The sequence below is a fragment of the Trachypithecus francoisi genome, unplaced genomic scaffold, assembly GCF_009764315.1.
Source record: "Trachypithecus francoisi isolate TF-2019V2 unplaced genomic scaffold, Tfra_2.0 Lachesis_group21, whole genome shotgun sequence".
Lineage (NCBI taxonomy): Eukaryota > Metazoa > Chordata > Mammalia > Primates > Cercopithecidae > Trachypithecus > Trachypithecus francoisi.
In genome coordinates, this window is record NW_022681467.1 from 46,232,853 (window position 1) to 46,256,031 (window position 23,179).

Here is a 23,179-nt window from a genome sequence, read left to right on the forward strand (position 1 = left end):
AAAGATGTGGGTAGGTGTGAGGGAGGGTATCAGTGGGCGGTAACCCACACCTGCAAGGATTAAAAGAAAACTTGAGTTTGGCATGCTTGCTTCTTACTCAGTTTTAAAATACATTTTAACGGCCAGGCGCGGTGGCTCACGCCTGTAATCCCAGCACTTTGGGAGGCCGAGGCAGGTGGATCACGAGGCCAGGAGTTCAAGACCAGCCTGGCCAAGATGGTGAAACCCCGTCTCTACTAAAAACACACACAAAAAAATTAGCCAGGCGTGGTGGCGAGTGCCTGTAATCCCAGGTACTCGGGAGGCTGAGGCAGAGAATTGCTTGAACCTGGGAGGTGGAGGTTGCATTGAGCCAAGATCATGCCACTGCACCCCAGCCTGGGCGACAGAGTGAGACTCTGTCTCAAAATAATAATATTAATTTTTTAAAATACATTTTAAGTCCTTTTCTTCCCCACTCACCTGCACGCCCCAAATAGAAGAGGTATTTCTTTTTCTTTAATGTCATTAAGGTTATATGGATACCATTTTCTAGAGAGGAAAGAATGATGGAATTGCCTAGTGTGATTCTAGCATTTATCCTAACATACACAAATTTCTCCTTGTTCTGTGCAAGATACGGTATTTAATATTTAATAAATATTAAATATTATTCACTAGTGTAGTTAATGGCTGAGGCAGGGTTAAACATGTATTATTTTCATCCCAGCAGAGTTGGGGGAGGTCCTAGTAACTGCCATGAGCTTTGTGAGGGTGAGGTGGTATCTTTGCCCCTGCCTCCCTGGCACGGTAACTGGCACATGATTGGCAAAGTATGGACATTCGTCAAGTGAAGGAAGGCATCATGAGCAGATCTCTGGCCTGAATCCTTCTGCCATCAGCTGCTCTCCAGGTGGCCCTGGCACTAGGCCACAGGGAAACCCTCCAGGCTGCTATGGTTCCTGTCTGTGGCTGTCTTCCTGGGCCCATGTTAGGAGACTTTCACTTCCGGAGCCCTTTCCCTCTCAGGGCCTTCCTTACCAAGCGGTTGGTTCCCATTTACTATGAGCTCTTAGGTCACTGAAGATGTTGGGCACTCCCCCTAGTGAGGGTTGCCTTTTGATCACAGCCGCCGGAAGCCTCAAGGAAGGAGCAGAGCTGGAAACAGACCCCAGGCCGTTGTTTCTGTTCCTGTGGGGCAGACTCAGCCAGGGGAAGAGACACTCTGGGACAAGGGCTGGGGTCCACCTTTCAAAAGTGTCTACAGCAGGCTTTGAGCATGGACTCTCTGCCTCCAAATGTCCACCTCCTCATCAGGAAAATGGATGGGAGTGCCTGCCTGGAGCAGCTGGTGGGAAAGCGCAGTGCCAGCACCCAGGACACTCTCGGTTCATAGGCTAATGTCATTCGCCCTGACTACCTCTTCAGCTGAGTGTTGAGCCACACCTTGGAGTCACCAGTCTTTGGAGACCAAGTCTGTTACTTTTTTCTCTAAAGTGACAATCCTCTGAAACCTCCAGATCATCTTGAAGCCCTGTCTGAAAGTTGCCCAGAGCCAGTGCCTCACCTGCTGTTCCTTGTTCACTTTTTCATGGGAGGCCTTGCAGGGCTTCATGACAGGATTTTGTGGGTGGCCACACAGCATCATTGTGACTCGTGAGACAGAGAAACCAGTTGTGACCATGTAGACAGTAGAAGTGATAGGGAGAAAAGAGAAAAGAGGTGAGGGGACTCTTCAATCCGAAGGGATGTGAAGTCTAAGCAGGTGCACCCTGCAGGTTCAGTGTCAAGCCCAGGGCCTGGCCCCAGGGTGTGGTATTTGTTGACTGGGTGTGTGGACCCTGGGAGAAAGTCTGAGATTTAATGTTCCTCTTAGAGGTCGATGAGTGGAAGGTGATTCTGTGTGTACTTGGAATTAGTGATTTCTGTACAGATGATTCTCTTAGAATCATCATGAGTATTTTTCTCTTTCAGATCCAAGAAACTCGAGAGATCTTACATTTCCACTATACCACATGGCCTGACTTTGGAGTCCCCGAATCGCCAGCCTCATTCTTGAACTTTCTTTTCAAAGTCCGAGAGTCAGGGTCACTCAGCCCGGAGCACGGGCCCATCGTGGTGCACTGCAGTGCGGGTATCGGCAGGTCTGGGACCTTCTGTCTGGCTGATACCTGCCTCTTGCTGGTAAGGAGGCCCTTGCGGATACCCTGGGGAGCTCCTCCACCTGCTCTGCTGTGATGTTTTTTCCTAAATAGAAACCGAAGCACTCCTCTTCCAAAAGAGACTCACTGTGTTAGTCTGTTTTTGCATTACTAATAAAGGCATACCTGAGACTCGGTCATTTATAAAGAAAAGAGGTTTAACTGGCTCCCGGTTCTGCAGGCTGTACAAGCATGGCGCCAGCACCTGTTCGGCTTCTGGGGAGACCTCAGGGAGCTTCCGGTCATGGTAGAAGGCGAAGGGGAGCGGGAGCAAGAGATGGGCAGGTCCCACACTCTTAACAACCAGATATCTTGTGAATGCATTGCCTCAGGGAGGGCACCAAGCCTTTCATGAGGGACCTGCCCCCCTGACCCAGGCACCTCCCACCCAGCCCCACCTCCAACACTGGGGATCACATTTCAGCATGAGATTGGGAGGGGACAGACATCTAACTGTGTTAGTCACATTGCCCTTGAGAACTGGACCTGGCTGACTTATGTCACCTCTCTGGCTTTCAGATGGACAAGAGGAAAGACCCTTCTTCCGTTGATATCAAGAAAGTGCTGTTAGAAATGAGGAAGTTTCGGATGGGGCTGATCCAGACAGCAGACCAGCTGCGCTTCTCCTACCTGGCTGTGATCGAAGGTGCCAAATTCATCATGGGGGACTCTTCCGTGCAGGTCAGCGTTGCCTTTGTTTGAATCCAGGTGTGACCATTTTAACTTTTTTGTCTTTGAAGGAGGCTGTCAGTTGTAAAAGTTCAAACACCGTCTGGTGTCAGGGGAAACAGCTACCCTTCATGTTTAAAATAGCTAGAAAGTTGTCAAAATGTTCACCATGTTGCACTTTGTGCCTTTGACGTGCTCCCAGAGAGCATTGATAGGAAGAAGAGACTTTATTTTCAAAAGATTTCATCTTCCAAGTACATGACTGCAGCTCCGAGAGGCCGAGAGCCCCTCGCCAAGCCGTCACCTCTGCTCACGCAAGGGGACTTCCTGACAAACCAGCCGACGCGAACACTAATAGGACTTCCTCTTGCTGCTCTTTCAAGGATCAGTGGAAGGAGCTTTCCCACGAGGACCTGGAGCCCCCACCCGAGCACGTCCCCCCACCTCCCCGGCCACCCAAACGAATCCTGGAGCCACACAATGGGAAGTGCAGGGAGTTCTTCCCAAATCACCAGTGGGTGAAGGATGAGACCCAGGAGGATAAAGACTGCCCCGTCAAGGAAGAAACAGGAAGCCCCTTAAACGCCACACCCTACGGCATGGAAAGGTAATATGATTGGGTCCCAGCTTGTTGGGTTGAGGGGAGATGACCTTCTGTTCTAGAAACACACACTGGTACTGAAACCCTGTGGACGCAGCCTCCTGTTGGCAAGCAGTGCTTCCGCATCCTTGGGGAACAGGGCGTGTGGACCACAGCCACTCCACTCCTGACTGCGGGAGGCCCGGTATTGGGCACAGGGTGGCTGCAGGACATGAGCCACTTCTGTGGGCTTCTAGTGCCACCTTGTGGTGCTTGTTGGAATGAGGGGCTCGGTGCCACCAAGTAGCGTTTTTCTGCCCCCCTGACGATAGCACCCTCCCCCAGGCTTCCGGACAGTCCTGAAATGTGAGGTCCAGGCTTGACCATGTACCCTCAGTCCCCACAGTGGTCCTTTGGGGAATGAATCCTTTTTTATGTTGTCTTGATTAAATCCCATTTTACTTGCTTGCAGGTTAACAACCATTATTGAGTACCTATTGATACGTGTGGTGTACTGAGTTAACTAGAACATGTCCCCTGGTCTGTGTTCTAGATCATCTTGTTGGGAAAAAGGCAGACCCAAAGCATATTTTGGTGGGAGCCCATGGACAGTGATGTGATAGAGGTGTCCACTGAAGTGGTCAGGAAAGGCTGCTTGCAGTAGGTGGCCGTGCACGGAAAGCTCGCAGAACGAGCAGGTGTTAGTTCCAGCTGGAGATGACTGCCGGCCGTGCCCTTGGTACCTGCTTTCCGGAGGGAAATTTTAAGACGTGTGCATACTTGATCCAGCAGTTGTATACATGGAGAAATTTACCCTGCAGCGACTCTCAAAATAAGCACGTAAAGATGTGTATAGGTCGTTGTATTTGTTGTGGCATTGCTTGTAGTAGTGAAAAATTAGAGACAGGCCAATGATATAACCAGGGACCTGATCAATTACGTTCTCTCCCGGTGTTGGGATATTCTGTAGCTCTTAAAGAATGAGATCTGGGTGTACTGATGTGGCGAGACATTGCAATTGCAGTACATGAGAAGGCAAGTCATACAATAGTGTGTACACCAGTGGATCCTCCAGCCAGATAAATCCTCACAGTGCCCAATCGCCCAGGCACCTTGTGACCCCTACCCTGGGTGTGGGTGCTGTCTGAAGTACCTGGGGGAGGGGGTGATAAGTGGACTTCAGGCTGTTGTGGGCCCTGGCCTGGCCCTCCCTCCAAGCAGAGGGGCTGGCTTGCTGGAAGGTTAACATCACCCTACTCTGTCTACATGTGGCTTGTTTTTTCCCAGAATTCCTGCCACAATAGCATCCTTGCCATTCACTGTCTCCAAAGTAAGTAAACCATCTCTGCCCCTCTGATTCCTCAGCATGAGTCAAGACACTGAAGTTAGAAGTCGGGTCGTGGGGGGAAGTCTTCGAGGTGCCCAGGCTGCCTCCCTAGCCAAAGGGAAGCCGTCGCCGCCCAAGAAGGAAGAGGACCATGCACTGAGTCACTGGAAGCCCTTCCTGGTCAACATGTGTGTGGCTACGGTCCTCACGGCCGGCGCGTACCTCTGCTACAGGGTATGTTTTCACTGACAGACACGCTGGCGAGATGCTCGTGTGCAGAGAGCACTGGCCGCTAGCCCGATGGTAGGATTCAGTTCTGTGGCGCATCTGAGCCAGTCTCAGAAGAAACAGATCAAAGGTTTTTAAAGTCTGGAACTGTGGAAGGGCTAACGAGAATTAAGGATCGATGCACTGGGGTTTTAAGGAGCCCTCTGGTCCCAAGAATATAAGAGTCTAATCTCAGGGCCTTAACCTATTCAGGAGTAAGTAGAGAAAATGCCAAATACGTCTGTTTCTCTCTCTCTCTCTCTCCTTTTTTTTATTCCTTTGTTTTTGGAAAAAAATAGAATTACAACACATTGTTGTTTTTAACCTTTATAAAAAGCAGCTTTTTGTTATTTCTGGAAAAAAAACAAACTAGGCACTTACAAAACTTTCTCGTACCCTTAGGTGATGTAATTAGCTATATAATTTATATTTGATTTCCCAGGGAAGGAATCCCAAACTTTTACGAATGTAAACTCCCTTGGAGAAGAGGGTTAGGACGCTATTGCGCTCAAGCCCCCCTCAGCTGTGTGCACACTGAGCCAGGACAGGGTCTTTGAGCTTTCCCACTGTCAGAACAGCAACAAAAGGCCGTCTAGAAAACCAAAACCTGCCTCTGCTTCTGCTCAGGGTGTCCCCGCTGGGTCTCCATTGTCCTTTCTCCATTGCTCCCTCCTGTGACAGCCATCTTGCTCATGTACCAGCCTCATCACCCCATTCCCATAAATGAGTGTCCTCGAGGCCTCTCCCTGGGGGTCAGAGGTCACCACAGGGTGGCCATCAGCATGTCAACCCTCTGTTAATTCAGAGGAGTGGGCTCCACCTCATTGGGAGAAGTGCCATTTCAGCAGAAATCCACACGTTAGACGTGTGTTGCTGTTAAGTAAGGGGAAGAGAGAGGACTAGCCTCAGAGCTCTGGCCATGGAAATGACCTCCTAAGACTTTTTCATTGTTTTAAATATTTTACCTCTTTTCAGGTGGCCATCTGAATACATCAGATGGTTTTGCAAAATGCAAACAATTTTTTCCTTGGGGGTGATTTTTGGGGAGAAGGGGCTACTGTAAAAAATAAAACCAAAACCCCCTTTGCTCCCTCGGAGGTTGAAGTTGCCGGGGGGTGTGGCCGGGGTCGTGCATGAGGCGACAGCTCTGCGGGTGCGGGTCTGGGCTCATCTGAACTGTTTGGTTTCATTCCAGTTCCTGTTCAACAGCAACACATAGCCTGACCCTCCTCCACTCCACCTCCACCCACTGTCCGCCTCTGCCCACAGAGCCCACGCCCGACTAGCAGGCATGCCGCGGTAGGTAAGGGCCGCCGGACTGCGTAGAGAGCCGGGCCCCGGACGGACGTTGGTTCTGCACTAAAACCCATCTTCCCCGGATGTGTGTCTCACCCTTCATCCTTTTACTTTTTGCCCCTTCCACTTTGAGTACCAAATCCACAAGCCATTTTTTGAGGAGAGTGAAAGAGAGTACCATGCTGGCGGCGCAGAAGGAAGGGGCCTGCACCTGTCTGGAGGCTCGCCCCACCCAGGGCTCCCTCCGGGAGCATCCCAGGGGGGTGGCACACCAACAGCCTCCTTGAATCGCAGGGAGCAACTCTCCACTCCATATTTATTTAAACAGTTTTTTCCCCAAAGGTGTCCATTGTGCACTAGCATTTTCTTGAACCAATAATGTATTAAAAATTTTTGATGTCAGCCTTGCATCAAGGGCTTTATCAAAAAGTACAATAATAAATCCTCAGGTAGTACTGGGAATGGAAGACTTTGCCATGGGCCTGCTGCGTCAGACCAGTACTGGGAAGGAGGACGGTTGTAAGGCAGTCGTTATTTAGTGATATTGTGGGTAACGTGAGGAGATAGAACAATGCTATAATATATAATGAACACGTGGGTATTTAATAAGAAACATGGTGTGAGATTACTTTGTCCCGCTTATTCTCCTCCCTGTTATCTGCTAGATCTAGTTCTCAGTCACTGCTCCCCCGTGTGTACTAGAATGCATGTAAGGTCTTCCTGTGTCCTGATGAAAAATACGTGCTTGAAATGAGAAACTTTGATCTCTGCTTACTAATGTGCCCCATGTCCAAGTCCAACCTGCCTGTGCATGACCTGATCATTACATGGCTGTGGTTCCTAAGCCTGTTGCTGAAGTCATTGTCACTCAGCAATAGGGTGCAGTTTTCCAGGAATAGGCATTTGCCGCATTCCTGGCATGACACTCTAGTGACTTCCTGGTGAGACCCGGCCTGTCCTGGTACAGCAGGGTCTCACTGTAACTCAGACATTCCAAGGGTATGGGAAGCCATATTCACACCTCACGCTCTGGACATGATTTAGGCAAGCAGGGACACCCCCCGCCCCCCACCTTTGGGATCAGCCTCCGCCATTCCAAGTCAGCATTCTTCTTGAGCAGACTGTGATTTGGAAGAGAGGCAACTGCTGGAAACCACACTTCTCGAAACAGCCTGGGTGACGGTCTGCCGTCTCCGTCCGGGTTCACCTTGCCGAGAGAGGCGCGTCTGCCCCACCCTCGAACCCTGTGGGGCCTGATGGTGCTCACGACTCTTCCTGCAAAGGGAACTGAAGACCTCCACATTAAGTGGCTTTTTAACAAGAAAAACACGGCAGCTGTAGCTCCCGAGCTACTCTCTTGCCAGCATTTTCACATTTTGCCTTTCTCGTGGTAGAAGCCAGTACAGAGAAATTCTGTGGTGGGAACATTCGAGGCATCACCCCATAGAGCTGTGGTGAGGTGTGGATAAGGCTTAGGTGCCAGGCTGTAAGCATTCTGAGCTGGGCTTGTTGTTGTTAAGTCCTGTATATGTATGTAGTAGTTTGGGTGTGTATATATAGTAGCATTCAAAATGGACGTACTGGTTTAACCTCCTATCCTCGGAGAGCAGCTGGCTCTCCACCTTGTTACACGTATGTTAGAGAGGTAGCGAGCTGCTCTGCTATATGCCTTAAGCCAATATTTACTCATCAGGTCATTATTTTTTACAATGGCCATGGAATAAACCGTTTTTACAAAAATAAAAACAAACAAAAAAAGCAAGGTGTTTTGGTATAATACCTTTTCAGGTGTGTGTGGATACGTGGCTGCATGACCGGGTGGGGGGGAGGGCGTGTCTCAGGGTCTTCTGTGACCTCACAGAACTGTCAGACTGTACAGTTTTCCAACTTGCCATATTCATGATGGGTTTGCATTTGAGCTGCAACAATAAAGTTTTTTTCTAAAGAACGTGAATTTGGGGTGCTTCCCAGTTTTTTTCTTTGCTTAATTGAGCTAAACCAGGATAAGCAACTCCTGTTTCTTTCCATCCCTGCTGATGTGAAACAGATGTTGTCAATCAGCTGGGGTTAGCGGTTTCCACTTCTAAGAATTAACCTCAGCATCCCGGCGTTGCCAGCGCCCTCAGGCTGGAGCGCTTTCCTTGAGTGTGAGCTTATTGAACACCTTCGGCCTCAGCCCACTTCCTTCCCAAACCCACGCTTTCCATGTATAGGGCCCTTGGATAACTTAACGAACTTATCAGTGTTGTTTGAAGAACAGTGTTTTGAGTTGTAATCTCAAAACCATGTCCCTTACCCAGTTACCTGTAAGACACAATGGTTACTGCATCTCAGTACGTAAAGTCCATTTGATACAGAATTGACTTAGAAATAAGATAAAAAATTAGTAGTTTTTCATTTGTGTACAAAATTAAACAATGTAAAAATTCCCCCCAAAGTGATTTTTTTTTGACTTTTCATTTTGAAGTAATTTTGGACTTGCAGAATGTTGCCAAAATAGTACAAAGCGTTCCCCGGTACCCTCCAAAGTTCCTCGACTGTTTCAAAGCTGGCTGCAGGCCCAGGCTCATGAGACTGGGGAAAGGACAGGCCGTGGTCATGTGGACCCACAGGGGCCTAGGGCTGCAGATGTCAGTGTTGCTCCCACTTTCAGGTATAAAAAAGGGCATCTAAGCTTTCAAGAAGAGAATGCTCTAGGGCAACGGTCCCCAACCTTTTGGGCACCAGGGACCGGTTCCATGGAAGACAATTTTTCCACGGGCCTGGGGGTGGTGAGGGACGGTTTTGGGATAGAAACTTCCACCTCAGATCATCAGGCATCAGATTATCATAAGGAGCTTGCAACCTGATCTCTCGCACAGGCAGTTCACAACAGCACGTGCAGTTCACAATAGGGTTCGCGCTCCTGTGAGAACCTGATGCTGCAGCTGAACTAACAGGAGGTGGAGCTCAGGCAGTAATGCTTGCTCACCCGCCACTCACCTCCTGCCATGCAGCCCACTTCCTAACAGGCCTCAGACCGGTACCGGTCCGTGGCCTGGGGGTTGAGGACCCCTGCTTTAAGTGGGTACCGCTGATGCTTAAAAAAAGAGGAGGGGGTTTGCCAGAAATCAGATGGGGCAAAAGGGCAAAGGCCGGGCCGCAGAGTGCCCACGTAGGGGAGAGCACGCCTGAAGCCTTCAAGAGCATGCAGAGAAGCCCGGAGACAGCATTTACCAGAGCCGCAGCTTGAGGCCGCCCTCCTTTAAGTGTCCCCACAGCGCACCACAAGACCACAGGAGTGGCCTCCCCACTGGCAGGTGTTTGGGGAAACAACCGCTGTCTACTCTTTTGGGTAAAAAGTGAAACACCAATTATAGTTTAATTGAAATTTCAGAAAATGGAACATATGAACAAGGCAAATAAATACTAAGTTAAACCAAAAAAGCACAAAATATGTACAGGAAGTATCGATGAGAATGTTCAAGTTAAAGTTCTCCAATGCCATTGCTACAGCAACCTCAAACCCTAGGTTCTGTCTGCACTATTAACACAGACATCTCAGGACATGGTTTGCTTTTTTTAAGACTTAAATAGGAAACTAATTTTCTTTCTTTAAAGCAGTGTGTTCTTCAGTGAACTTTCTTCAGGCCAGTTGATGGCTTCTGTAGCGGTTTATTGACGAGACCCTAGGGTAGCTTCCGAAGCTGGATTGATTGCATTTGGGTGCGGATGGCCAAAGTGAGTGGCCCTACTGCCCGTGCTACTCAGGGCTCCGGGGCTGATGTGGTGGCTGCTTCCGTTTGTGCTGCTGAACATGGGGAAAATGAGGTTCTCAGTCCACCAGCCGCTGTCTGAGTTCCACCGGCACTCTGGCTGCAGGTCAGGCTGAGAGTGTGGTTGTGGAAACCCTGGCTTTGTGCCTTCCCACCTTCCCCAGCTCACCAAGGTGACACTTGGCTGCTGCTGAAATGACCTGAGCAGTCTTGCATTAACAGGGCCAGCCACCTGCCAGCCTGCTGCATCCCAGCGCCTATTGACCCAGAAGTGCCGAGCAGCTGACCGGCAGGGAGGCCTGGAGTTCTACACACTTGTCTTGGAGCCTTTTATTTAGGGCCTCAACTTGCCTGGCCTTGGCCCTTTTGTAGGTGGCCACCTAGTGCGGCTCCGCTCTGCATCTCTGGGAAGGTCACACAGACCCTCAGCCAGAAGTCGAGCGCTCCACTGAGGCCTGACAGCCCCTGCCTTGCTTTTTTCTGCTTCTGTACAAAAGACCAGCCCATGCCCTGGGGCTGGGTCAGTGGCCGGAGCCTCAGGCAGAGCACTGGACAGCTCACACTCCTGGAGGAGTGCACAGCACCATTACCTAGCGCGCAGGCTATGTCCAAGCCGGGCAGCGGCAAAAATAAACCGATGTGCGATTTCTGCTCATCAACCAGGATTTTTTAAAATATTGTGATTTCAACATCTGCCTCCTGGCAAAAGACTTCTCTTTGTTCTGAGCAGAGCTTGTCCATCTTCTCAAAAGCTAACCGTCCTTTCTCACCTGAAACAGCAAAGGGACCCGTCACCAGGTTGGATCCTGCCTTGGTACTTCCGGCTCTCCTGGGCCAAGGTGGCCCTAGTGCTTAGTGACTGTGGGTCTCGGTGGTCTCTGCAAAGCGGCAGGGGAGAGTATGTGCGGGAGCCCCCACCTGGTGACTCACATGGCCTGGGGGGCCTTGCCTTTAACTCTAGGATGTCCTGCTGAATCGGAACCCTGCCTTGCCTCTGGCTTCTGTCCCAAAGGTCATAAAGTCTCAGAAGACAGCGCACACCCCCTGCCACCCCAGCCATAAAGGAGGCCTGCCTTGGCAGGATGCTACAAAGGGTGAAGGTTGGCTCTGTGCCAGGGCTGCTAACGGTGCCCATCCCGGGTACCCCAGAGCTGTTCTGCCTGCTGGGAGAGCTGGGTGTGGCCTCTCGCAGGTTCTGAGGGCCCCAGGAACCCCGCTGGGCTGCACAGATTGTGCCACTTTACCGAACGAGAGTGTGGTTTCCCGGGCTGCCCCCCGCACGGCCTCCAGGTCAGACTGGCACAGGCTGGCAATCTGGTCGATGCTTTCAATGCCCTATTCGAGATGAGGAGAAAAAGAATCCTTTGGGGGCCTTCTCAACAGCAGGTAGAGTCCACTTAGCGGCCCTGCAGGGCCAGCCCTAGCGTGGTCTCTGGGGCCTCAGCCCCTTCTTTTTCTCCAGGCTTCCAGGTTTTTTAGGTGGCCTCAGGTTCATGAGAGGCATCTCTGGACTGTGGAAGTGTCTCGCCTCTTCAGCCCTGACACCTGCTAGGGAGCCAGGCTGTTAGCAGAACTCGTCTTCCTGGATGCCTGCTGAAAGGCTAGAATTGAAAAGGAGGAGACCTGCTGCTTTCTGGACCTTCCTGCCTCCCCCACGCTCTCCTTACCCTACTCTCCAGGGCAGCCTGTGCCAGTACGCCCGACTCTGGCACATGCCCCCGGGTTGCTCCTGCAGGCCAAGGACCGGCATGCGCTGCAGCGCCCTCTACTGGGCACCTGGCCCTCGCTGGTTTTCTGATCCTAACCAGTTTCTCCTCTTAGAATTTCCTGTTGATTCATCCCAGAATGAATGAGATGAGTGAGTTCAATCTGTATTGAACTATCTTTCATCTAGCAGCTGTGCAATTCCAAATGCAGGTGAGGCTGAGGGAAAGCGGGCATCCCCTCACATCCATGGGATCTATGTGTGGGTTTTATCAAGAGTCTCAAAAATGCTCCTATTCTCCGGCCCTAGAATTGGGTCTAGCCTAAGGAAATAATTCAGAACTCCATGTTTTTAAAACTTTATGCACAAACATGATCATAATGACATGCTTTATGATAAAAATTGGATGAAGAAAACTATTTCCTATGACAGCGGGTGAGTAGGTTAAATTAAGGTATATACTTGATAGCCCCTTCATACAGAATTCTCAAGTGAAAAAAAAAAGACCAAAAAAAAAAAAAACACACACACACAAAGAATTCTAAAGTGCTGCCAGTCTAACACAAAATGTTCTTATTTTATTGACTGTTTTTAAACTATGTTTGGATCAACAATTTTAAATGCTCACGCATACCCACAAACTTTTAAAAGCAGCATCCCAAAATGTCAGCCATCGCTTCTGCTACATTCTAGGATGATGGACAACTTTCTTTTCTATCTCTGTATTTTATACCTTCTTTTTTTTTTTTGAGATGGGGTCTTGCTTTGTCACCCAGGCTGGAGCGCAGTGGCATGATCTCGGCTTACTGCGACCTCCGCTTCCCAGGTTCAAGTCCCGAGTAGCTGGGACTACAGACATGTGCCACCGCACCTAGCTAATTGTGTGTGTGTGTGTGTGTGTTATTAGTAGAGATGGGGTTTTGCCATGTAGGCCAGGCTGGTCTCGAACTCCTGACCTCAGGTGATCTGCCCACCTCAGCCTCCCAAAGTGCATGAGCCACCATGGCCCGGCCCCAGCAGAATCATTTTAAAGTTAACTAATCTTAACCCTAACCACAAGCAGGCTTCTCTGTCAGCCACTAATGGAGAAACGTCAGGCTCACCTTGAGCTCTTTGAGTGCCAGGCACGCGGCCTGCTGGAGCCTTGCATCGTTCTCTGCCAGGGCGTTGGTGTAGAAGAGCAGAGCCTGGGGAGAGTAAGGAGGCTGTGAATGGAGGAGTTAGCAGAAGTGGAGTCCATGGTTCCGGGTCCATCAGCCACCAGCTGCCAACAGTAGGGCACGCTGTGCCCATCTTTCTCTAAACGTTCAGGACATGATCAGTCCATCTTTGGGCCAGGTGTACACAGTCACAAGAGCTATACTGTGGTGTTTAATTTATCCCTAAAAACTGGTCCCCGTTCTAATACAATGAAGAAAACTCCTTTTGTCTAATAATATTCCGGAAGTGCATTCTGAAACTGCTGTCTATAAAATCCTGAATTAGAGAAATCAGATGCCCAGCTCAGAACAACAAAAGAACTGATCATACCATGTCCATCGCCCTCTTCAGCTGCAAACAGGCAGGGCTGCTGCCTTGGGCCAGAGGGAAACCTGCCTATTCCCCTCAGCCCCCCTGTCCAGTCTCAGATGTGACCCTGCCCTCTTTAGTCTCACGACCATGGCCACATCAGTTCATGTCTTTGGGCCTAACTTGACTCAGCTGAAAACAAAGCTGGCACTTGTTCCATGCATTGCTGTAGGGTTTGTTAGAAAGTACACGGAGTTGTGCCCGGCCCGCAGGGGAGTCCAGCATCTGCGGCTGCAAAGGGAAACCCAGGAGTGGGTTTGTGCTCACTCAGTCGAGTGGCTGCACCTTCAACTGCACGGGTGGGGCGGTAGAGGGGCCCGTCTACAGGTGGCTCTCCCAAGTGTCTGCTGTTTTGGGAAGACAGGAAGACTGGGAGTAGGATCAGGTTCTCCCGCGCCTCCTACACAGGGCACTGGTGAAGGCTGTCAGGCCATATCAGTATGGAAATGTCACACTGCCCACTGCCTCTAATCCCGGGGTGCCAGGTCATGGCAGCCCACTCCCTCCTCAGCATCCTCACCTGAGGCCAAGTGATCTATCACCTCAGTGTTTCCTACTCTCTAAAGTCTGTCACGTGAAGACGAAGGCCCTCTTTTTTTTTTTTTTTTTTTTTTTTGAGACAGAGTCTCACTTCATTGTCCAAGGTGGGGTACAGTAGCACAATCTCGGCTCACTGCAGCCTCCGCTTCCCAGGTTCAGACAATTCTCATGCCTCAGCCTCCCGAGTAGCTGAGACTACAGGCACGCACTGCCACTCTTGGCTAATTGTTTTATATTTTTAGTAAAGATGGGGTTTCACTATGTTGGCCAGGCTGGTGTCGAACTCCTGAACTCAAGTGATCCACCTGCCTCGGCCTCCCAAAGTTCTGGGATTACAGGCGTGAGCCACCGCATCCGGCCATGGAGGCCTTGTTTACAGTCTGAAAAGATACCCACATACCCCCAAACCCAAAAAAACAAAATACACCTGACTTCAATGGATCCTGGAAGTCAGCCAACTACTAGTTTTCAGGAACTACAGACGACAGAGAAATACATAAACTAACATTAAACTTCCTGCAAGCAGCAAAGTCTAGATAGTCTAGAACAACCTGGGATTGTCAAGTTAATTGCAAGCAGAAAAAGAAATGGAGAAAAAGCCTTAAGTGGAAATTGAAAACCATCAGCCAATCACAATGTGTGTCCTTAGGTAGATCCTAGTTTAGCAAAAAATAGGATGCTTGAGGCTTGGAAATTTGAACATAAGATGTATGATATAAAGGAATTCATGGTTAATTTTTTAGATAAGATAATGGTATTAGAGTTGTGATTTTTAAAAGAATTCTTAACCTTTTGACACATACAGTTAACTATTTTAAGGTCAAATAGGATGCCTGAGGTTGCTTCAAAGTGATACAGGGGAGTGGAGGGAGAAGGGGCAGGATTGGCCATGAGCTGATGGTGGTTGGGCTTGGGTTATGGGTGCAGGTGGATTCATTATATTGCTCTGTCTACTTTTGCAAGTTCAAAAGTCTTCAAATAAAGAGTTAAAAACAACCACAAAGTAGGCGGCTGGGCTCCAAGAAGGGCTATTGGCAGCAGAACTGGAGATTTCCTCTCCAGTCTGGAGCTGAGACCAGCAGTGTAGACTATGCCCTTGATGTCACCCTTCCTGAACCCCTCAGAGTGTCGCACCTTAAACATACAGTAGTCACAGGCCAAGAGTGAAAAGGCAGAGAGGTCCATTCTCTTGGTTTTCAAATGGACTGAACACAATGACCCATTACCAGGTAGCCACGAATATTAATTGAAAGTAAATAAGGATGACTATCAAAACACTAAGAAAGGCTGGGTACAGTGGCTCACGCCTGTAATCCCAGCACTTTGGGAGACCGAGGCGGGCGGATCACAGGATCGAGAGTTTGAGACCAGCCTGGCCAACATGGTGAAACCCCATCTCTACCAAAAATACAAAAATTAGCCTGGCATGGTAATGGGCGCCTGTAATCCCAGCTACTCAGGAGGCTGAGGCAGGAGAATTGCTTGAACCCAGGAGGCGGAGGTTGCAAGATCATGCCACTGTACTCCAGCCTGGGCAACAGAGCAGAACTGTGTCTCAAAAAAATAAATAAATAAACCACTAAGAAAAACATTCAGCATGCAAGTGACATCTCGGAGGCCTAACAGATGTTTAGCTTTGGCAGCAGCAAGGTGCATTCATGTGTGTTAGGTGGCAGCCCAGGTCCCTCCATCAAAATAGCTCACAGCCACTGCAGCCCCTGGCACTCACTTCTTTGTACTTTTCCATGAGAACACCTGCTTACCTGTGCCCACACATCTGTGGCCAGGGGCTGCCACCTCCCCTGGACAACGTACCTTTTCCCGGAAGCTTTTGTTCCTGACTGCACCCGCCAGGCGAGCACTGGCCACCCTGCACACCCTCGGAGTGCCGTCCAGCTGGAGCAGCGCCCAAGCTCTTAAGGTCTGGGGCAGGGGCTGGAGCTGGGCCAGCCGCTTCCCCTGCAGCTTCCGGACTGCCTTGGCCTGCCCTGCGCAGTGAAGCTCCTCGATGAGTGTCACTAGAAGACAGAAAAGAGTTGGGCCCGGGTCCCCTGAATGGGAGTTTGGCAGGACAGCTGCAAGTTTGCTTGGCTGCTGCCAGTAGCCACAGAGGAACAAATCCCAGACCCACCGGGATGATCACCAAGGCCCAGTCTGGACTAGTTCCACAGGGAACTCCTGGAATCTTCAGGAAGGCCTTTTAACACGGAATCAAATATGCTCCAAAAATTAATAAAACCACAGCCCACACTCCAGGGACTCTGGCCAGCCAAGATCACCCTCCTACCCAGCTCTGAACTCTGTTCCGTGCTTTTTAAAGCTGACTTCCCTTGGAGCTGATATCAGCCCCCATTGGCTGAATGCGGAATCTCATTAAATCGGGGTTCCCAAAAGAACAGTTGGCGGGGACAGATGTAGTGGCTCCGAATTATAACCTGAGAAACTGCATGTGACAGGGCTCCATGGATATTCCTCTGCTATGACAGCCACCCACTCCAGCCTTACCTTCCTTAGTGAGCTGGGTGAAGTGCTTCTCCAGGTCAGAGACACTCTGCTTCTGCAGGTAGCCGTGAAACTGGAACCAGGTGATGGTCTGTTCTTCGGGGAGCCCAGCTCCGGGGAGCAGCCCACCACAGCTGACCACCTGCTCCAGGAGCCTGCGGCACACTGGCCAAAGGGGAGAGCAGATTAGGAGAAACTGAGACCTCGACCCTCCATGCTTCTCAGCTGGGAGTAGCCTGGTCAGCTAAAAGGCTTTCTGGGCTGGGCACAGTGGCTCACACCTGCCCCAGCACTTTGGGAGGCCGAGGTGGGCAGATCATCTGAGGTCAGGAGTTCGAGACCAGCCTGACCAACATGGTGAAACCCCGTCTCTACTGAAAATACAAAATAAGCTGGGTGTGGTGGCGCATGCCTGTAATCGCAGCTACTCTGGAGGCTGAGGCAGGAGAATCGCTTGAACCCGGGAGGTGGAGGTTGTAGTGAGCCAAGATTGCACCACTGCACTCCAGCCTGGGCAACATGAGTGAAACTCCATATTCCATATCAAAAAAATAAAAGGATTTCTGATGGCACAAGGGCAGGTGTCCTTCACTGCACTCCCTGTGCCATGGGGGAGGAGTGTGCCCAGCTGGAGTCAGGACTGTGACTCCGACTCACCCTGAGTCAGACTGTGTTGGGTTCATCCCCATGCCAAGGGCCCCATACCACACCTGGATCTAAATCCCGAGACAGGGCCTAGGAATATGCATGTCAACCAGCAACCCAGGTGGTGCTTGGAACATGACTGTCGCCTTTCACTTGCTCCAGAGGAGGCCCTACGGCTCTGCATTCTGGGAAGAACACAGTCCAGCCCACATTTCTAGAGGCCTCCCTTCCTGTAAGATTCATTCTTTACCCCGTCAGGCTCTGGTGGGAGGCATGGAATCTGTCCCCAGAAAAATGCACCAGCGGCCAGGCGCAGTGGCTCATGCCTGTAATCCCAGCACTTTGGGAGGCCAAGGCAGGCGGATCACAAAGTCAGGAGTTCGAGACCAGCCTGGCCAATATGGTGAAACCCTGTCTCTACTTAAAATACAAAAAAAGACAATTAGCCAAGCGTGGTGGTGCGCACCTGTAATCCCAGCTACTCAGGAGGCTAAGGCAGAAGAATCACTTGAACCCTGGAGGTGAGGTTGCAGTGAGCCGTGATTGTGCCACTGCACTCCAGCCTGGGCCACAGAGTGAGACTCGTCTCAAAAAAAAAAAAAAAAAAGAAAAAGAAAAAGAAAATACACTGGCCCATCAGGGTTTGCACGCAGCTTCAGGGCTCCACAGACTGCTCAGAAGGCCCCAGATGGAGGCCCCTTCTCGCCCAGTGAAAGGGCGGTGACTTGCACTGAAGCTGAGAAACCTCCATCTGATGGCATGAAGACACTCACAGAGGCGAAGACAGGGCTGAAATGAGGCCAGCTGTGGCCACCCTGAAGGCCCTGGAGACTCAGTACAGCCTTTCTATGGGAGGGGATGACAGGACAGGAAGGAACCCACCTATTTCCAGCTGTCCTGGGTATTTCCCTCTGACTCTGTGCAGGAAGGTTTTCTTGAGCTGGTTCAGCAGCTTCGTGGCAGGGCAGGACAGGACTCTACCAGGCCCTGTGCACCCTCTCCACAGCTTCAGGCACCCCTTCCTCTGTGAGGCCTGTGGGATGACTGAAAGCCCCAGTTCAGAAACTGAATGGTGGCTCGGGGAGAGCACGTGACAAGGACCCCAAAGGTTTCCCTCCTCTGGGACCTGAGCAGGTGGGGAGGATGGTGTGGCTTGATGCGAGGTCCCTTCCCTGCATTCCCATGTGACACATGAGCAGCTTTGGCTCTGAGCATCTTACCAGGGCCACCACCTGCAGTCCCCACAATAACCTGGGAGGGGCTGCTGTCACCAGCCTCTCCTTACGGACAAGGAACCTGGCCTTCTGAGAGGGGAGGTCCCACGGGGCAGAGGCACAGCGGGATCACAACTACTCTTTGAGGGCACATTCTGCACCTTGAATGTAGCCCAGGGTTACCTCACCGAATCCTATGCAGTTCCCTCCTCCTATACAGATAGGGAAGCAGAGGCTCAGAGAGGTGAATCATTTGCCTAGAGTCACACAGCTGACTGAAGAGTATGCTGCAGCTCCAAGACCTGCCTCCCTTACCTCCCCGCAAAGAGTGTGTATCTCTGAGCCCAGCCCAGCCACAGCCTCCACTCTGAGCCCTGGTTAACTTTGGCTCGGCCGGGCGCGGTGGCTCAAGCCTGTAATCCCAGCACTTTGGGAGGCCGAGACGGATGGATCACGAGGTCAGGAGATCGAGACCATCCTGGCTAACACGGTGAAACCCCGTCTCTACTAAAAAATACAAAAAACTAGCCGGGCGAGGTGGCGGGCGCCTGTAGTCCCAGCTACTTGGGAGGCTGAGGCAGGAGAATGGCATAAACCCAGGAGGCGGAGCTTGCAGTGAGCTGAGATCCGGCCACTGCACTCCAGCCTGGGCGGCAGAGCGAGACTCCCTCTCAAAAAAAAAAAAAACTTTGGCTCTTAGGAAGGGAGAAGAGGCTCCCCGAGCTTGGATCCCGTCCCCGTGCCCTTCACACACGCAGCCTCTGGGTGGGAGGCAGCTACTTACTCTCTTGGATGGATGTTGCCTTGCCAACCTTCTCAAAGTCAAGGACAGAAAGTGTCTCCAGAACATGCTTTTGCTGTGCCACTTCTTCCAGGAGGCAGTCCTGGACCAGCCTTGATAAATTAGGGGAGGCCAGTTTCTGGGAAGCAGCCCACGATGCTCCAGGTTAGCATGGAACATGCCCGCTGAGGGCAGCCATTACGACTCTGGCTCCCACCTGCTTGTGCCCATCTCTTCTGTCCTGGGGGCAGCTCCCTGACTGTCATCTGAGGATTCCCCTTTCACCAAGGTGGCTGAGCTAATGGGATGCAGGCTGGGCTGCCAGGGACCACCTTTGCCCCCAGAAGGAGAACCAACCTGCCTGAAAGTGAAGCCAACCCATATTGCAAAGCAGAACTGAGAGAGACTTAGTCCTGATAGCATTTGAACCCGTGCATCCAGCCAGGCCTGAAGCCTACCTCTGAGGCTTTCAATGCCATGAGCCGATACATTTTCCTCTTGGCTGAGCCAGTTTGCCTTAGGGTTCTGGCATCTATAGATGAAAGAGTCACCACCACAGCCTTTGGTTTAGGGCTTGGGCTGCGTAAGAGCCACAGGAGTATTTACCCAGACCCTGGTCTGCCTCTTCCACTGGGGAACAGCCTCAGTCTCATGGGCTTCCAGGATGCGAGTCTGTCACCCTTTACGATGCTTCCCACTACCTTCAAGATGAGCCCTTTGCCAAGAGGACTCCAAACCCCTGTCCGCCCTCCCTGACAAGTCCCCTAGCCCAGCCACCTGCAGCAGAGCTTTGCAGACTCGGAGGTGTACCGTCAGCAGCACGTCCAGCTCCGGGGCACCAGCTGTGAGTTCCCTGGATGACGTTTTCAGTGATGATGGTGGGGGCAGGGGCCGGTCCTTTCTGAGTTGAATTGAGAACTAGGTGACGATTCGGTTAGCAGTTCAGCTCCCTCTGAGGGTCGGGGGAGCCCTCCCTTCCCAGAGAGCCCCAGGTCAGGGAGGCCCCCTCCAGGTCCCAGGGTGTTCAACAGAGGAGGAAGGGGAAAGGAGCAAAGGGCGGCAGCAACGCAAAACAGAGCTGGACAGTGTGGCCCAGGGCCTGGGGAAGGCAGGGTGGGCAGTCGTCTTCCAGGATGTCTCGTGGAGGTAGAAGACAATTCCAACTAATCCCAGCTCTGTGGTGCTGGACAAGTCTGCCTCCCCCAGGCTCAGCTGACTCATCTGTCAAGGGAGGCAGGAGCCCCACACTCAAGGCCGTGAGAGGTGCATGAAATACGGGGGGCAAGAGCGCCTCACACCAAGTCCGCTCCATGGTAGAGGCTGGACCTGCTGCCCGACCCACTCACGGCCACTCAGGAAGGGTGGAAGCGAGTGTGGCACGAAATCCCACACTGGCCCATGGGACTGTGAGAGGCAAGGAGAAGGAATGGAGCCTCCGCTCTTCCACGTGGTGAGATGTGGATGCAGAAGCCCTTGGGGGGTGGGGAAGGTGAGGCTGTGTAGCCTCGAGGGAAGCTGTCATGGGAGGTGTGGGCCCTGCGGTGGGACAGAGGGAATGGCACTGGGTACTGCTGCACCTTGGTTAGAGGGCAAAGAGCTTTTTTTTTTTTTTTTTTTTTGAGACAGTCTCACTTTCGCCCAGGCTGGAGCGCAGTGGTGCGATCTCGGCTCACTGCAACCTCCGCCTCCCGGGTTCAAGCGATTCTTCTGCCTCAGCCTCCCAAGAAGCTGAGATTACAGGCACCCACCACCATGCCTGGCTAATTTTTGTATTTTCAGTAGAGACGGGGTTTCACCATGTTGGCCAGGCTGATCTCGAACTCCTGACCTCTGGTGATCCACCTGCCTCGGCCTCCCAAAGAGCTGGGATTACAGGTGTGAGCCACTGTGCCCGACCTCAAAGAACTTCTATATACTTGGTGGTTACTTTTTAAGGTTTAAAAAATAATAATAAAAGCTTATTCCTTGGAGCAGAAGGTTCAGGGCAAGGCTGGGATGATCTCACCCACTTCGTGGTCACTGAGGACTAGCTCTGAGCCAAGTGGGGGATGTGTGGGGATGGCGTGGGGAGCGGTGCACGATAGAGTGACAAGAGCTGAGCCAAGGACAGTGGGAGCAACAGACTGGGAGGCTGGCAGGAAACGTGGAGCTTGGGTCGCCTGGTGGGACTGCTGGCCACTGGGCCACTGCTGGAAGGAGGTGTACTCACCGTGGACCCTGGGAGCCCCCAAACAGGGATAGCTCATCCGGGGCGAAGTCGGCATTGAGGAAGGCGAAGCTTTCCAGGATGCACTCCATCAGGCTCTCGGCCGAGTCATGCTCCTGCCGTGCTCTGCAGGGCTGTGGACGAAGTGGCCAGACCTGAGGGCAGCACCAGGCCCCACCCACCCGACTGGGACACTGTTCAGGGGCCTCACGGCAGACCTGAGCAGTGTCCGGTCCTGAGCCCCAATCCCACACACCATCCCCCAGCACAAGCCCAGCCGCTGGCCCAAGGCATGGCACCGGGCGTGGCACCCCCCAAAGTCCCTCCTGAATGGCCTGTGACAAGGTAGGAGCAGAATCTTGAGGGAGACAGATCTGAAAGCCCTCCCCTGTATCTCAAACCCCCACGGGGACAAGGCCAATGGCAAGAGTGAGTGAGCGGCTCCAGCAGGGACCGGGGAGGCAGGAGTACAGGTGCCTCCCCAAGAGGGGGCCGCGCTCATAGATTGCCCAGTTCTAAGAAAACCCTAAAACATGGATTTGTATGGGAAACTGCCCAGTTTTGAAATACCAACAACACATTTCAAAGTATTTTAAATACATAGTGTAGGTCAGGCAAACGCCTCTTCACGAGGCTCAAAGGCCTGTGGGCTCCAGGTTCCTCCACCCTGTTGGGTTTCTCTCCCCAACAGGTTAACGGAGAGTGTTGGAGCCACCACCCCACCACTGGTCAAGTCACCAGAGCCTCCAGTGGCAGCTCCCTCCCTGGAGATTTCTGTCTTGTCCCCAACTCGTGGCTGGCTCCAGGGCTGGTCCCTGCCCCTGTTCCCAGCACACTCCACCCAGGCCTTGTCCAACACAAACTGCAGCCATGGCACAGCCCAAGCAGAAGCCATAAAGCAAAACCAGGATCCTAACCACTGAGCCCAAAGAGAAAATCTCAAGGCCGAAGGGAATAGCAAGGCTAGTTGCAGAGATCACATTTTCTGACACAAAAAGATATGCATACGTGTGTGTGTACGTGCGTATCAATACACACACGCATATAGACTGTTGATTCTCAATAGTCAAGGTAGTAATGTTCTAGATGCCAAGGCAGGCAGATCACTTGAGGTAAGGAGTTCGAGACCAGCCTGGCCAACATGATGAAACCCCATCTCTACTGAAAATACAAAAATTAGCCAGGCGTGGTGGCACAGGCCTGTAGTCTCAGCTACTCAGGAGGCTGAGGCAAGAGAATTGCTTGAACCGGGGAGGTGGAGGTTGCATTGAGCCAAGATTGCGCCACTGCACTCCAGCCTGAGCAACAGAGTGAGACTCCATCTCAAAAAAAAAAAAAAAAATTAGTTATGTTCTATAAAACTGAATCAGCAAAAGCTGAACCACTGCTCCTAAGGGAGATACTGGGTTAGGTTCCTGTGAACCTCTGGTCACAGCAGTTTTATCAACACAGCAATACAGAACCTGCTATGTGTCTTTCAGTTTAAAGACACCTTATTTAATAGCTATTGTTGGCCGGATGTGGTAGCTCACGACTGTAATCCCAGCACTCTGGGAGGCCGAGGCAGGTGGATCACCTGATGTCAGGAGTTCAAGACCAGCCTAGCCAACATAGTGAAACCCTATCTCTACTAAAAATACAAAAATTAGCCAGGCATGATGGCAGGTGCCTGTAACCCCAGGTACTAGGGAGGCTGAGGCAAGAGAATCACTTGAACCCAGGAGGCGGAGGTTGCAGTAAGCTGAGATCATGCCACTGCACTCCAGCCTGGCGACAGAGTGAGACTCCGTCTCACAAAAAAAAAAAAAAAGCTATTTTTGATTCATTAACATTGAACTCAACAGCCAGTATCGCTACAACTCATGGCTGAAGGAAGCTCATCTAACACGCATTTTCTCCGTAAGGCATTTCACAGGCTTCCTGGACTGAGGAGCACTAGCCGG

General features: G+C 51.5%; 2 protein-coding genes across 4 annotated transcripts in view; one reads left to right on the forward strand and one right to left on the reverse strand.

Annotated features, from left to right (window-relative positions):
- The window catches only part of PTPN1 (protein tyrosine phosphatase non-receptor type 1), a 74,421-nt gene extending 66,148 nt beyond the window's left edge, over positions 1–8,273 (forward strand). For both annotated transcript variants that reach the window (XM_033186726.1, XM_033186727.1), the window contains exons 6-10: positions 1,954–2,163; positions 2,700–2,861; positions 3,233–3,456; positions 4,795–4,990; positions 6,219–8,273. In XM_033186726.1, the coding sequence (XP_033042617.1) occupies positions 1,954–2,163; positions 2,700–2,861; positions 3,233–3,456; positions 4,795–4,990; positions 6,219–6,242 (816 nt within the window). In that variant the 3' untranslated portion in view covers positions 6,243–8,273. The remainder of the gene's footprint in view (positions 1–1,953; positions 2,164–2,699; positions 2,862–3,232; positions 3,457–4,794; positions 4,991–6,218) is intronic.
- The window catches only part of RIPOR3 (RIPOR family member 3), a 107,378-nt gene continuing 92,038 nt past the window's right edge, over positions 7,840–23,179 (reverse strand). For both annotated transcript variants that reach the window (XM_033186724.1, XM_033186725.1), the window contains exons 14-22: positions 21,240–21,370; positions 19,808–19,931; positions 19,034–19,169; positions 17,918–18,079; positions 16,394–16,555; positions 15,704–15,906; positions 12,883–12,966; positions 11,319–11,409; positions 7,840–10,844 (exon numbers count right to left, since the gene is read on the reverse strand). In XM_033186724.1, the coding sequence (XP_033042615.1) occupies positions 10,744–10,844; positions 11,319–11,409; positions 12,883–12,966; positions 15,704–15,906; positions 16,394–16,555; positions 17,918–18,079; positions 19,034–19,169; positions 19,808–19,931; positions 21,240–21,370 (1,194 nt within the window). In that variant the 3' untranslated portion in view covers positions 7,840–10,743. The remainder of the gene's footprint in view (positions 10,845–11,318; positions 11,410–12,882; positions 12,967–15,703; positions 15,907–16,393; positions 16,556–17,917; positions 18,080–19,033; positions 19,170–19,807; positions 19,932–21,239; positions 21,371–23,179) is intronic.